At 47.2% G+C, this 13,404-nt stretch overlaps 1 protein-coding gene across 2 annotated transcripts; it reads left to right on the top strand.

The window, feature by feature from the left end:
* The first annotated feature begins 621 nt into the window (after positions 1–621).
* Positions 622–12,419, top strand: FAM187B (family with sequence similarity 187 member B). 2 transcript variants are annotated; one of them, XM_061387982.1, is made up of 2 exons: positions 622–1,397; positions 12,008–12,419. In XM_061387982.1, the coding sequence occupies exons 1-2, from the start codon at positions 685–687 to the stop codon at positions 12,393–12,395; spliced, it is 1,101 nt and encodes a 366-aa protein (XP_061243966.1). In that variant the 5' UTR covers positions 622–684; the 3' UTR covers positions 12,396–12,419. The 2 variants fall into 2 exon arrangements, with proteins under 2 accessions (XP_061243966.1, XP_061243965.1); XM_061387981.1 differs by lacking the exon at positions 622–1,397 and adding an exon at positions 6,697–7,833.
* The last annotated feature ends 985 nt before the right edge of the window (positions 12,420–13,404 follow it).

The following is a 13,404-nucleotide window of genomic DNA, read 5'->3' as shown; positions in this document are numbered from 1 at the left end:
ACCCGAGGAGGATAATGGAAAAGGGGATGACTCCTGGACAGTGAAGACATAAGCCACAGTGAACAAAGATTTGGGAAGTTCCCCACCCTCAAGGAGCTGTGGGTGCATGCTCAGTCACTTCAGTCATGTCCAGCTCTTTGCAACCCCTTGGACTGTAGCCCACCAGGCTCCTCTGTCCATGGGATTCTTCAGGCAACAATACTGGAATGGGTTGCCATGGCCTCCTTCAGGGGATCTTCCCCACCCAGGGATCAAACCCACGTCTCCTGCATTTCAGGCAGATTCTTTACTGCTGAGCCGTCAGGGAAGCCCCTCAAGGAACTGATTTGGTGCTAATTAAGGAACCCTCCCAATTTACAAAACAGGAAAGCAGTGACTTCTCAATTATGCATTTTGACCCATTCCATCATTGTATATTGAGTGAGTAGGTGAAGGATAAATAATTTGACTTTTTAGTTCACTTGTTCTGACATAGGTTCACTCATGTTCCCTGCCCAGCTCTTTCGGCCATTTGAGTTTTTGACTCTAAGGTATTATTTGATGACGTGAACTAAATTGTAGTCCTGGAAGTGCAGTGGCTCAGGGTCCATTCCACTACCCAGGGATGACGCCTGTGTTCTGTGGGTGACTTCACAATGCCCCTGCGGTTCCCAGCTTCCTTCTGTAGTCTGTATGTAGGTAGCCATGGTGACTATCTTGTGGATGCTTAGCCTTTTCCTCCCTGCTTCGTGTGCCCAGATATTAGTCACCTGTGCCTATAAGAGTCTCTGCCAGCAGGCCCTGCTCTCAGGCAATGATGTTGTCCTGCAATGTGACCATCTCCAGGCATACTGGTACTTTTCTTCCTTTCAGGGGGAAGCTCCCTTTTTGGTCTCCTCACTGCCTAACATAAAGAAACTGCCTGGGGGCAGCCTCCAACTGAACAAACCTCAGCCCTCCCAGACAGGCCTCTATCGCTGTGAGGACAACAACACAGCCCTTGTGGTAGAATATGAGATAGACTTCCAAGATGTCACCATGCTACATATTACCCACAAAGGACTAGGCCAAAACCCTCTGCAGAATCAGAGCCTGAGTCTGGGTAGAGAGGAGATCATCTTCACCCACTGGGAGCCCTGGCAGGACTGTAACCGCTGTGGGGTGCCAGGTGAACGCAAACGCCTGGGGTACTGCTACATCCAAGAGTCCCTGGAAAACTCAGTGCCCTGCTGGCTCTATCTGGGAGATGAGAAGCTGTGGTCCAGCCGCTTGCAGCCTGAGATGCAGGTGGAAGCCTGCCTTGTACCTTGCAACCATAGCAAGGAGATCATCCAGCCATTCTTCACCTTTGACATTTCCAAGCTGGGCCAGTCAACCAACAACATGCAGCTCACCTGCCCCTTGGCCTCCATCTACAGGTGACTGGACCCGGGCATTAGCCCTGCCTTTGAGCCTCACCCAGGCCTTGTTTCCTGTGTTCACCTGGGCCAGGGGTTACATTCCAATAGAAAAGCAGGGTCTGTCTTCCAGCCCATAAGCCTTCAAGGTCAATCTGTACGGGAAAGAATCTCTTCACTGGCTGTTCAGATGTTCATTCAGCAAGAATCCCCAGCTGTGGCTTCTGAGCCACATCCTAGGCAGGTGATGTTTGGGACACAGTGGTGACCAACAAAGACCTAATCCCTGCCCTCATAGGCACCTGTTATTCATAGGTAGACCAATACAAAGCCTAGAAACCAAGACATTCCGGCCCATGCTCATGCCAACATAGACTTTACTGTGATTTCTATCTCCTCACTAGACTCTGACTGATACAATTTATCTATCCATCCTCACACCAATGCTACAGTAACTTAATTATTATACCTTTATAATAAGCCAAGATATTGGTAGTATAGATTTTCAGCTTTGTTCTTCAAGATTGTCTTGGTTATTCTTTACTTTTTTTTTTATTTTTTTTTTAATTTTTTTTATTTTTTTTTTTATTATTCCAATTTTATTTTATTTTTAAACTTTACATAATTGTATTAGTTTTGCCAAATATCAAAATGAATCCGCCACAGGTATACATGTGTTCCCCATCCCGAACCCTCCTCCTTCTTTACTTTTTATAAAAAAAATTGAAATCAGCTTGTAGTTTCCATCTGAAAGAAGTCTTGTTTTTTTTTTTTTAATTGGCACATAATTGAATCTAAAGATAGAATCAATATATTACAATATTTAATCTTCCAATCCATGAACATTGTAAACACTTTCATTTCTTGGCTTTCTTTTATTTCTCCCAATAATGAGTAGTTATTAATGTAGGGGTTTTACATATATTTTATTATATCTGTTCCTTGTATTTGATTTGTTCATGCAAGTTGCATCTTTTAAATTTCATTTTCTAATTGCTTGTTGTATATAAAAATATATTTGGTATTTATATACAGCATTGTTCAGTTAGTTTTCTGTGATTGTGGTTTTCATTCTGTCTGCCCTCTGATGGATGAGGATAAGAGGCTTGTGAAAGCTTCCTAAGTGAAAGTCGCTCAGTCCTGTCTAACTCTTTTCGACCCCATGGGATGGGAGGGACTGGCTGTAGGTAAAACTGGGTGTTGCTCTGGTGGGCAGGGCCATGCTCAGTAAATATTTAATCCAATTTTCTGCTGATGGGTGGGACTGTGTTCCTTTCTCTGGCCAGACTATGGTAGAGGTGATGGCAGTAATAGCTACCTTCTTCAAAAGGATTTATGCCAGCATGCCACAGCTCCCATGTCTGCTGCAGCCAGAGCCCCTGTCCCCGCAGCAGGTCACTGCTGACCCGTGCCTCAGCAAGAAACACTCACTCAATGGCAGGTCTGGCTCAGTCTCTCGTGGGGGTCACTGCTCCTTTCCCTCGGTCCTGCTATGCATGAGGTTTTGTTTGTCTAACTCAATGAAACTATGAGCCATGCCACATAGGGCCACCCAAGATGGATGGGTCATGGTGGAGAGTTCTGACAAAATGTGGTCCATTGGAGAAGGGAATGGCAAACCACTTCAGCATTCTTGCCTTGAGGACCCACGAACACTATGATAAGGCAAAAAGATATGACACTAAAAGATGAACTCTCCAGGTCAGTAGGTGCCCAATATACTAATGGAAAAGAGTGGAGAAATAGCTCCAGAAGGAATGAAGGGGCTGAGCCAAAGCAGGAACAATGCCTAGTTGTGGATGTGTCTAGTGGTGAAAAGTAAAATCTGATGCTGTAAAAACAATATTGCATAGGAACCTGGAATGTTAAGTCCATGAACCAAGGTAAATTAGAAGTGGTCAAACAGGAGATGGCAAGAGTGAACACTGATATTTTAGAAATCAGTGAACTAAAATGGACTGGAATGGGTGAATTTAATTCAGATGACCATTATATCTACTACTGTGAGCAAGAATTCCTTAGAAGAAATGGAGTAACCCTCATAGCCAACGAAAGAGTCCAAAATGCAGTACTTGGATGCAATCTCAAAAATGACAGAATTATCTCTGTTTCCAAGGCAAACCATTCAATATTACAGTAATCCAAGTCTATGCCCCAACCACTAATGCCAAAGAAGCTGAAGTTGAATGGTTCTATAAAGACCTACAAGACCTCCTAGAACTAATACCCAAAAAAGATGTCCTTTTCATCATAAGGACTGGAATGCAAAAGTAGGAAGTCAAGAGATACCTGGAGTGACAGGCAAGTTTGGCCTTGGAGTACAAAATGAAGCAGGGCAAAGGCTAACAGAGTTTTGCCAAGAGAACGCTTTGGTCATAGCAAACACCCTCTTCCAATAACACAAGAGACAACTCTACACATGGACATCACCAGATGGTCAATACTGAAATCAGATTGATTATATTCTTTTCAATCAAAGATAGAGAACCTGTATACAGTCAGAAAAACCAAGACTGGGAGCTGACTGTGGCTCAGATCATGAACTCCTTATTGCAAAATTCAGACTTAAATTGAAGAAAGTAGGGAAAATCACTAGGCCATTAAGATATGGCCTAAATCAAGTCCCTTATGATTATACAGTGGAAGTAACAAATAGATCCAAGGGATTAGATCTGATAGACAGAGTGCCTAAAGAACTGTGGACGGAAGTTTGTCACATTGTACAGGAGACAGTGATCCAAACCATCCCCAAGAAAAAGAAACTCAAAAAGGCAAAATGGTTGTCTGAGGAGGCCTTACAAATAGATGAGAAAAGAAAAGAAGCAAAAGACAAAGGAGAAAAGGAAAGACATATCCATCTGGATGCAGACTTCCAAAGAACAGCAAGGAGAGATAAGAAAGGCTTCCTAAAGGAACAATGCAAAGAAATAGAGGAAAACAGTAGGATGGGAAAGACTAGAGATCTCTTCAAGAAAATTAGAGACACCAAGGGAACATTTCATGCAAAGATGGGTCCAATAAAGGACAGAAATGGTATGGACCTAACAGAAGCAGAAGATATTAAGAAGAGGTGGCAAGAATACACAGAAGAACTATACTAAAGAGAACTTAATGGCCCACATAACCATGATGGTGTGATCACTCACCTAGAGCCAGACATCCTGGAATGCAAAGTCAAGTGGGCCTTAGGAAGCATCATTATGAACAAAACTAGTGGAGGTGATGGAATTCTAGTTAAGCTATTTCAAATCCTAAAAGATGATGCTGTGAAAGTGCTGCACTCAGTATGCCAGCAAATATGGAAAACTTGGCAGTGGTCACAGGGCTAGAAAAGGCCAGTTTTCATTCCAATCCCAAAGAAGGGCAATGCCAAAGAATGTTCAAACTACCACACAATTGCATTCATCTCACACGCTAGCAAAGTAATGTTCAAAATTCTCCAAACCAGGTTTCAACAGTATGTGAACTGAGAACTGCCAGATGTACAAGCTGGATTTAGAAAAGGCAGAGGAACCAGAGATCAAATTGCCAAAATCCATTGGCTCAAATAAAAAGCAAGAGAATTCCAGCAAAACATCTACTTCTGCTTCATTGACTACACTAAAGCCTTTGCTGTGTGGACCACAACAAACTGTAGAAAATTCTTAAAGAAATGAGATACCAGACCACTTTAGCTGCCTCCTGAGAAACCTATATGCAGATCAAGAAGCAACAGATAGAACCAGACATGGAACAATGGACTGGTTCCAAACTGGGAAAGGAGTACATCAAGGCTGTATATTGTCACCCTGTTTATTTAACTTATATGCAGAGTGCATCATGCGAAATGCTAGGCTGGATAAAGCACAAGCTGGAATCAAGATTGCCGGGAGAAATATCAATAACCTCAGATGTGCAGATGACACCACCCTTATGGCAGAAAGCAAAGAGGAACTAAAAAGCCACTTGATGAAAGTGAAAGAGTAGAGTAAAAAGCTGGCTTAAAACTCAACATTCAAAAAACTAAGATCATGGCATCCAGTTCAATCATTTCATGGCAAATAGATGGGAAAACAATGGAAACAGTGAAAGGCTTTATTTTCACGGGCTCCAAACTCACTGCAGATGGTGACTGCAGCCATGAAATTAAAAGATGCTTGCTCCTTGAAAGAAAAGCTATGACCAACCTAGACAGCATATTAAAAAGCAGAGACATTACTTTGCCAACGAAGATTCTTCTAGTCAAAGATATGGTTTTTCCAGTAGTCAGGTATGGATGTGACAGTTGGACCGTAAGGAAGGCTGAGCGCCAAAGAATTGATGCTTTTGAGCTGTGGTGTTGGAGAATACTCTCAAGAATCCCTTGGACTGCAAGGAAATCAATCCTGAATATTCATTGGAAGGACTGATGCTGACGCTGAAGCTCCAATACTTCAGCCACCTGATGCGAAGAGCTGACTCATTAGAAAAGACCCTGATGCTGGGAAAGATTGAAGTCAGGAGAAGGGGACAACCAGAGGACAAGATATTTGGAGGGTATCACTGACTCGATGGACATGAGTTTGAGCAAGCTCCAGGAGTTGGTGATGGACAGGTAAGCCTGGCATGCTGTTGTCCATGGGGTTGCACAGAGTCGGACATGACTGAGCAACTGAACTGGACTGATCATCATCATTCAAGGATTCTACACTGGTGAATTCACCTACTCACTAGAATTTATTTGTAACCCCCAAGTTGGTACCCACAGTCATATTCATTTGCAGACATGCACAGAGTGGCAAGAAAATTGAGTCACCCAACAATGCACATTCCCAGCCAAGGCCACACAAGGTGACACTCTGCCTTCTGGTTTCAGCTCCCATACTGTGTTAGCAAGCATAGTCCTCTTCATGGTCTATTTAGTGCCATGCTTTTGGCATTTTTGTGTTTCTATTGGTGATTTTGATTTTCAATATTTATTTATTTTTGGCTGAGGAGTTTAGGAAAGAATCTGGGAAAGGGGCTACCAAGAAAAAAATATATTTGTTTAAAATGAGTTGAGTCTCGCAGACCTCCCACAGGTCCTCTGTGGGAGGACCAGCACGTGCAAAGATTCTAAGGCATGAGCCCTTTGCTTGCCTGATATATTCAGGGCACAGTCAGGAGGCCGGCATGGCTGGAGCAGTTGGGTGGGGAAGGGTAGGAGGTCAGAAGGGAACCAGAGAGGATTTAGTCACCTCTCCGTTCTCAGCACTCGCAAGTGTGCCCAGAACATGGTAGCATGCCTGTGTGCTTAGCTGCTCAGTCATGTCCGACTCTTTGCAACCCCATGGACTGTAGCCTGCCAGGCTCCTCTGTCCATGAGATTTTCCAGGCTAGAATACTGGAGTGGGTTGCCATTCCCTTCTCCAGGGGATCTTCCCAACCCAGAGATTGAACCCAGGTCTCTTGCATTACAGGCGAATTCTTTACCGCCTGAGCCACCAGGGAGGTCCCTGAAAAATGTGTTGAACGCTCACATGTGTCACTTTAACACCAAAATAGAGAGGTGATAGAGAAAATCCTAAATAGACAAGTTGTGTCCTTCTACCCCAGCAGAGTGGAAGGCTTGGGAGAGAAATGAAATAAGATTGCTAACTTGTCACAGGACAGATGTGGGAATTGTGACCTCACATCCCATGGAGGTGGACTACAGTTCTTCCTGCTATCAAGGCTGAGGCCTGAGGTTCATGGATGACCTCACAAAGTCCAGGGTGGGGCCCAGCCCACTTTCACAGTCGCAGTCCACCATGCTGACCACCCTGTGGCTGTTGCTCTGCTTTGCTCTCCCGGTTCACGAGTCGCCCTTTCCTATCAGCTGTCCTAATCACAAGCATTGTCAACTGGCCCTGCTCTCAAACAATGATATCATCCTGCACTGCAATGCCCCTGGGGCACAGTGGCAATTCTTGACGCCACTCAAGACCACCTGGGCCAACAATTCCACTACTAATCTCAACATGGTAACAATGCTCAATGGCAACCTTCTCATTAAAAATCCACTACCCTCCCATACAGGCATTTATAACTGCAACGACAAGGATGGCAAGAAAGTGATGCGGTATGAAATTGACTTCCAAGATGTCGTCACCCTACATATTACACACAAAGATCTGGACCAAAAGCCCTTGCAGAATGAGAGCCTGAGTCTGAGTAGCAAGCAGTTCGTCTTCACCCACTGGGAGCCCTGGCAAGACTGTAACCGCTGCGGGGAGCCAGGTGAACGCAAACGCCTGGGGTACTGCTACATCCAAGAGTCCCTGGAAAACCCAATGCCCTGCTGGCTCTATCTGGGAGATGAGAAGTTGTGGTCCAGCCGCTTGAGGCCTGAGATGCAGGTGGAGACCTGCCACATCCCGTGTACACTCATAGATGCGAAATATGTCATTTTTGACAACTTCCAGCTTAGAAACAAAGTGGGATCTGCGTGGCTCACCTGCCCCTTAGGATCTATCTACAGGTGATGGAATCGAGTACCAGCCCTGCCCTTGACCCCTTGCCAGGCTCTCCCCATCTGGGAGCCTTTGTGGTTAACCTGTGCAGAGAGGGAGGGATTCTGTGTTGCTAATCAGTACCGCAGTCTCTCTCCTTGGGCTTCTTTGGATATCCCTCTTGGTGTCCACTGAGCCACACACAGATAGAACAAGGACAGCTAGTACCCAGGAGCACTCGGCTGACCCTAGGCCCAGCCCTGCACTGGGTGGTGCTGTGGACGTGGTGGTCATCAGGTAGCTGCACATCTGGTCCTTAGGAAGCCCCTAGTCCAGGAGGGGAGACGGACCAGGGTGGTCAGGATTGGAATGGGAGAAGCTCAGGCAAGTGATGGAACTGTGAGGTAGGTAGCTCAGGAAGCTTTGAGACTCTTGAGTCCTCAAACTCATGTGGAATGATCATCAAGCCTGGGATGAAAGGATGGATGCCTATCATGACCTGTGTCCCTGGGAGCTCCCATTCTTGTTCTATCTTCCTGTCTGGTGGTAGTGGTTGAGTCACTAAGTCGTGTTTGACTCTTTGCAACTCCATGGACTGTAGCCCACCCGGCTCCTCTGTTCATGGGATTTCTCAGGCAAGGATACTGGAGTGGGTTGCCATTCCTTCTTAAGGGTTCCTGCCTGGAGCCCCTGGAAAATCTTTCCCTCTTCACGTTTTTCCCCCGCCCACCTGCTTCCCTGGTGGCTCAGATGGTAAAATATCAGCATGCAATGCAGGAGACCTGGGTTTGGTCCCTGGGTGGGGAAGATACCCTGGAGAGGGGAATGGCTGTCACTACCCCAACAATAAGAGCTGCAGCCACTCACAGGGCAGCACTTACCCTTTAGGCTGGTCCCTAGGCAAACACTCTTCTTAAACCACATCCTCTGCCATCCTTCTTCCCTCACCCAAGGAGCTGTGAACTCCAAGAAGGCTCATTCATAGAGGAGGAATGCCTGGGGGAATCCTCAGCTCAGAGGAATGCCTGGGGGAATCCATGGTGAGAGGTGGCAGCACAGACCTTATGACACATACTTGGCCATGGGGACCCCCTTTGCCCTTCTCCCCCACTGGCCAGTGGCAACCCTTTCCTTGCAAGTTGGGAGCCTGAGCAACCTCTTGAGGGCTCTGCAACTACCGGCTCTGGCTTCATTGCCTCCATCTGGTTTTCTTTCCCTTGGTCATCCCAGCTGTGACTTCTGTTGTTGTTATTGTTCAGTCACTAAGTTATGTCCCACTCTTTGTGACCCCATGGACTGCAGCACCCCAGGCGTCCTGTCCTTCACCATCTGTCTTTCTCAAGCTCATGTTCATTGAGTCGGTGGTGCCATTCAACCACCTCATCCTCTGTCATCCCCTTCTCCTCCTGCCTTCAATCTTTCCCAGCATCAGAGTCTTTTCCAGTGAGTTGGCTCTTTGAATCAGGTGGTCAAAGATCGGAGCTTCAGCTTCGGCATCAGTCTTTCCAATGAAGAATTATTCAGAGTTGATTTCCTTTAGGGTTGACTGGTTTGATCTCCTTGCTGTCCAAATGACTCTCAAGAGTCTTCTCCAGAACCACAGTTCAAAAGCATCAATTCTTCAGTGCTCAGCCTTATTTGCAGAGAAGACAACGGCACCCCCATCCAGTACTCTTGCCTGGAAAATCCCATGGATGGAGGAGCCTGGTGGGCTGCAGTCCATGGGGTTGCTAAGAGTCAGACACAACTGAGCGACTTCACTTTCACTTTTTACTTTCATACATTGGAGAAGGAAATGGCAACCCACTCCAGTGTTCTTGCCTGGAGAATCCCAGGGATGGGGGAGCCTGGTGGGCTGCCCTCTATGGGGTCTCAGAGAGTCGGACACGACTGAAGCGACTTAGCAGCAGCGGCAGCAGCCTTATTTGTGGTCCAACTCTCACATCCCATACATGACTATTGGAAAAACCCTAGCTTTGACTATACAGACTTTTGTTGGCAAAGTCATGTCTCCTTTTTAATATTCTGTCTAGGTTTGTCATAGCTTTTCTTCCAAGGAGCAAGTGTCTTTCAATTTCATGGCTGCAGTCACCACCCTCAGTGATTTGGAGCTCAAGAAAATAAAATCTGTCACTGCTTCCACTTTTTCCCCTTCTATTTGCCATGAAGTAATGGGACCAGATGCCATGATCTTAGTTTTTTTAATGCTGAGTTTTATGCCAGCTTTTTCTTTCTCTTTTTCTTCCTCTCATGTCTTTTTGTCTCCCTTTCTCCTTTCTTCCTCCTCCTCAAAGTATAAAAGTAACACCTGCTTCCTTAAAAAAAAAAAAAGCCCACAATTCAGAAATGTGAATGTGCATGTGACTCCTCCTTCCATCTAGAATCGCACACCTATTCCATGTCATTTGCCAAGTAAGGGGCACCTGAGTGCCCACCACAGGGAACTTGAAAAGAGAGGTCACTGAGGCTTCAAGAATTGCTATGTCTCCAGGGAGCTGAGGGGAAGGGCATTTCACGTGAGGTTACTATCTCGGCCTCTGCCACTTTACTGCTGTGTGACTTTAGCCTGTGGCCTCTCTGGGCCTCAGTTTCCCCATCTGTATAATATGGGTTGTATTCGTTTGCTACGACCACTGTAACAAAACACCACCAACCAGGTGGCTTCAACCAACAGGGAATTCTCTTCCAGTTCTGCAGACAGATCAACGTGTCAACAGGGCCACGTACCCTCTGAGAGGCTGGATAGGCTCCTTCCTCGCCTCTTTCTGGCTTCTGGTGGTGGCCACAATTCTTGGCCTGCCTTGACTTGTAACTGCATCCCTCCAGCCTCTGCCTCTGTCATCACCTGGCATTCTCCCCCTGTGTCTCATGTCTCTGCCTCTTCTCTTTTCTTACATGGATATAGGTTATATTGGTGGATTTAAGGCCCATCTGACTCCCACCCTGGTGGCTCACATGGCAGAGAATCTGCTTGCAATGCAGGAGATCTGGGTGGGGAAGATCCCCTGGAGAAGGAAATGGCTACCCACTCCAGTGGGGCCTGGAGAATTCCATGGACAGAGGCACCTGGCAGGCTACTGTCCAGGGAGTCGCAGAGTTGGACACGACTGAGCGACTTTCCCTTTCACAACTCCCATCTGACCTCATCTGAACTAATTACAATGGCAACAACTCTATTTTCATATAAGGTCACATTCTGAGTTTCCGGTTAGGACATGAATTTGGGAAGTACAGAGGTCTTGCAGGACCTGGCCTCAGGGTCATTGTGATTCCTAAGGGAGCAAATGCCAGTAAAGACATTTACGACAGGGTCCCACACACTAACAGGTGTTACTATTGCTTTTATAATCTTTCACCTTGTCATTATTGTCTGTTGCTTGTCCCTTTTGTTTCCCAGCCATGATGGGTGTGTTATATCCCTGATTTATGTGTTCACTGATCACATTTTTCACTGAGCATTTATAAACCAAGCATCTAAACTCTAGGCACCAGAGAGGCAATGAAGAACATAACCAAAAAAGATACCTGCTCTCATGCAGCAATAAACCAATGATATGAATGAAACACACAGTCTTTTTTTTTTATTATTGGAGTATAATCGCTTTTACAATGTTGAGAACCCAGCATTTTAGTTGGCAATAAAGGGAGGTGAAAGTTTTAAATAAGGAGAGCAGAGAAAGCTTTCCTGAGAAGGTGCCATTCAGCCAAGGCTGAGAGGAGGTGAGAGAGTTCTGTGCATTGAGGGAGAGCATTCCAAGCTGAGTGCAAAGATCCGGGGAAGGACTGTGCCCAGCCGTCAGAGGAACCTCTAGGAGGTGTGGCTGGGGCAGAGTGAGTGAGGGAGAGCAGAGGAAATAGGGTCAGGCAGGTAAAGAGGTGCACACACAGTTAGTGTCTTGCTAATTCTTCCAAATAACCCTCTGAGGTCACTGCAATCATGACACTCTCAGGTTTCAGATGAAGAAACAGAGGCAGAGGCGTTTGGTTAAGTGGTCCCGGGGAAGTAAGGGGCTAGGCTCTGAGAGCTCCCAGCCATCCTGCCCCCACCTTCCCTTTGTTCTTTGCTGCACAGCTCTCCTTGGAGGGGGATGCTCTGTTTGCTGTTCCCAGGGAGAAGGGCGCTGCCATCTCTACCTCCTTTCGGACATCGGTCTGCCCTCCCCCTCTCTGGGGTTTTGCAACTGAGTTTGTCCTCCTTCGCAGGCCCGTATTGTGGGAAGCCAACAACTTCTCCTTGACGTGGAAGGACCAGCTCTCCGGCAAGAGCATCAGCACCATCATGGACTCCTCCAATGGCGGCAGCTGGCTGCAGGTCTTCCAGTCGGCCATTTATAGGTGCTTCGTGCAGCAAGAGCTCATGGCTCAATTCAACTCCAAGGTCAGTGTGGATCCACTGAAGTTTCTGGTCCCAGAAAAGTCCAAACAACAACCAGAGGCAGAGAAGACCCGGAAAGAAAACGCCAGCTCTGTCCTTAAGGGGCTGAACGTGATGATGCTCGTGGGCACGGTCTTAACTGTGCTGGGGTGCCTGTTCAAACAATTCCGCTTTTCCCAGAGCCGGAAGAGAAACAAGATGTTCCTGGTGAAATAAAGTCAGCCCTTTGGGTCCAGGAGACCTGGTCTCCTGTGCTTTCGTTGCCCCACGCGTCCTGCTGCTCTGGGCTCACCCACACCTCACTCTGCACGTGTGTGGACCAAAACAGACACAGGGCCGCAGCTAAGGGTGACTGACCTCTCCCTGGTCCAGGTCCTGCTCTGTCGACTCGTTCACAATCTTCATGCCACAGGGGAGGGAACTGAGGCTAGACTTCCTGTCTGGTCACCGTGGGGTGGGGGTGGGGGGACACCAGTTCAAACCCAGGTGGCCTGGCTAAAGCCTTGTGCTTCTCACAGGAAGGAAGGAAGGGCTGGAATGAGGCCATGTGGGCAGTGAGTCTCTGGGTGTGGAAATCGTAGCCACCTCACTCACCACACTCTCCCAAGGATGAGGGCAGGGATGGGGGGTGGGGGATGGGAGTGGGTCACCCCAGAAGCCCCTGATCCGCATTGGACTGCTGCCTTTCCTTGCCCGTTCCTTGCACCCCGCCTCCCCCACCGTCTCAGTGGCACTGGGGCCTCCAGGCCTCAATCATAGCTCCCTAGGTTAGAGGGGCCACCAGAGTGGTGGCCCAGTTAGCAGATGAGCACCCCACCTCCTGATTCTTGCAATGGCGAGAGTGCCCTCAGACACCCCGAGAAAGGAGAGACAGGCCTCTGTGCTGGGACAAGGCACTAGGCCTGGCCCCGCTGACCTGTGGCAATCACGAGGCCTGGCTGGCTGTTCCCGGAAAGGTTATACACTATTTAACAGAGTGCAAGAGTCAGAAATAAATATTAATGCCTTGTAAAATTCATGGCCCTGATATTCCATTGTGAAAGAACAACAGGGCAGATCTGAAACTTCCAGAACTTCTGTCTCCAAGAAGAGGGCAGTGCTCACCCCTCACACCCCAGACACTGTTGGTGAAACACCTAAGGCTTCACATGGTACCCAGGGAGTCAAAGATACCTCCAGAAGGGAGAGTGTTTGTGGAGAGCTAAAGGGGGGCCCACTGGGAAGC

The sequence above is a fragment of the Bos javanicus genome, chromosome 18 (assembly GCF_032452875.1).
Source record: "Bos javanicus breed banteng chromosome 18, ARS-OSU_banteng_1.0, whole genome shotgun sequence".
In the NCBI taxonomy this organism is placed as follows: domain Eukaryota; kingdom Metazoa; phylum Chordata; class Mammalia; order Artiodactyla; family Bovidae; genus Bos; species Bos javanicus.
This window is presented reverse-complemented; position numbering and strand designations above follow the sequence as displayed.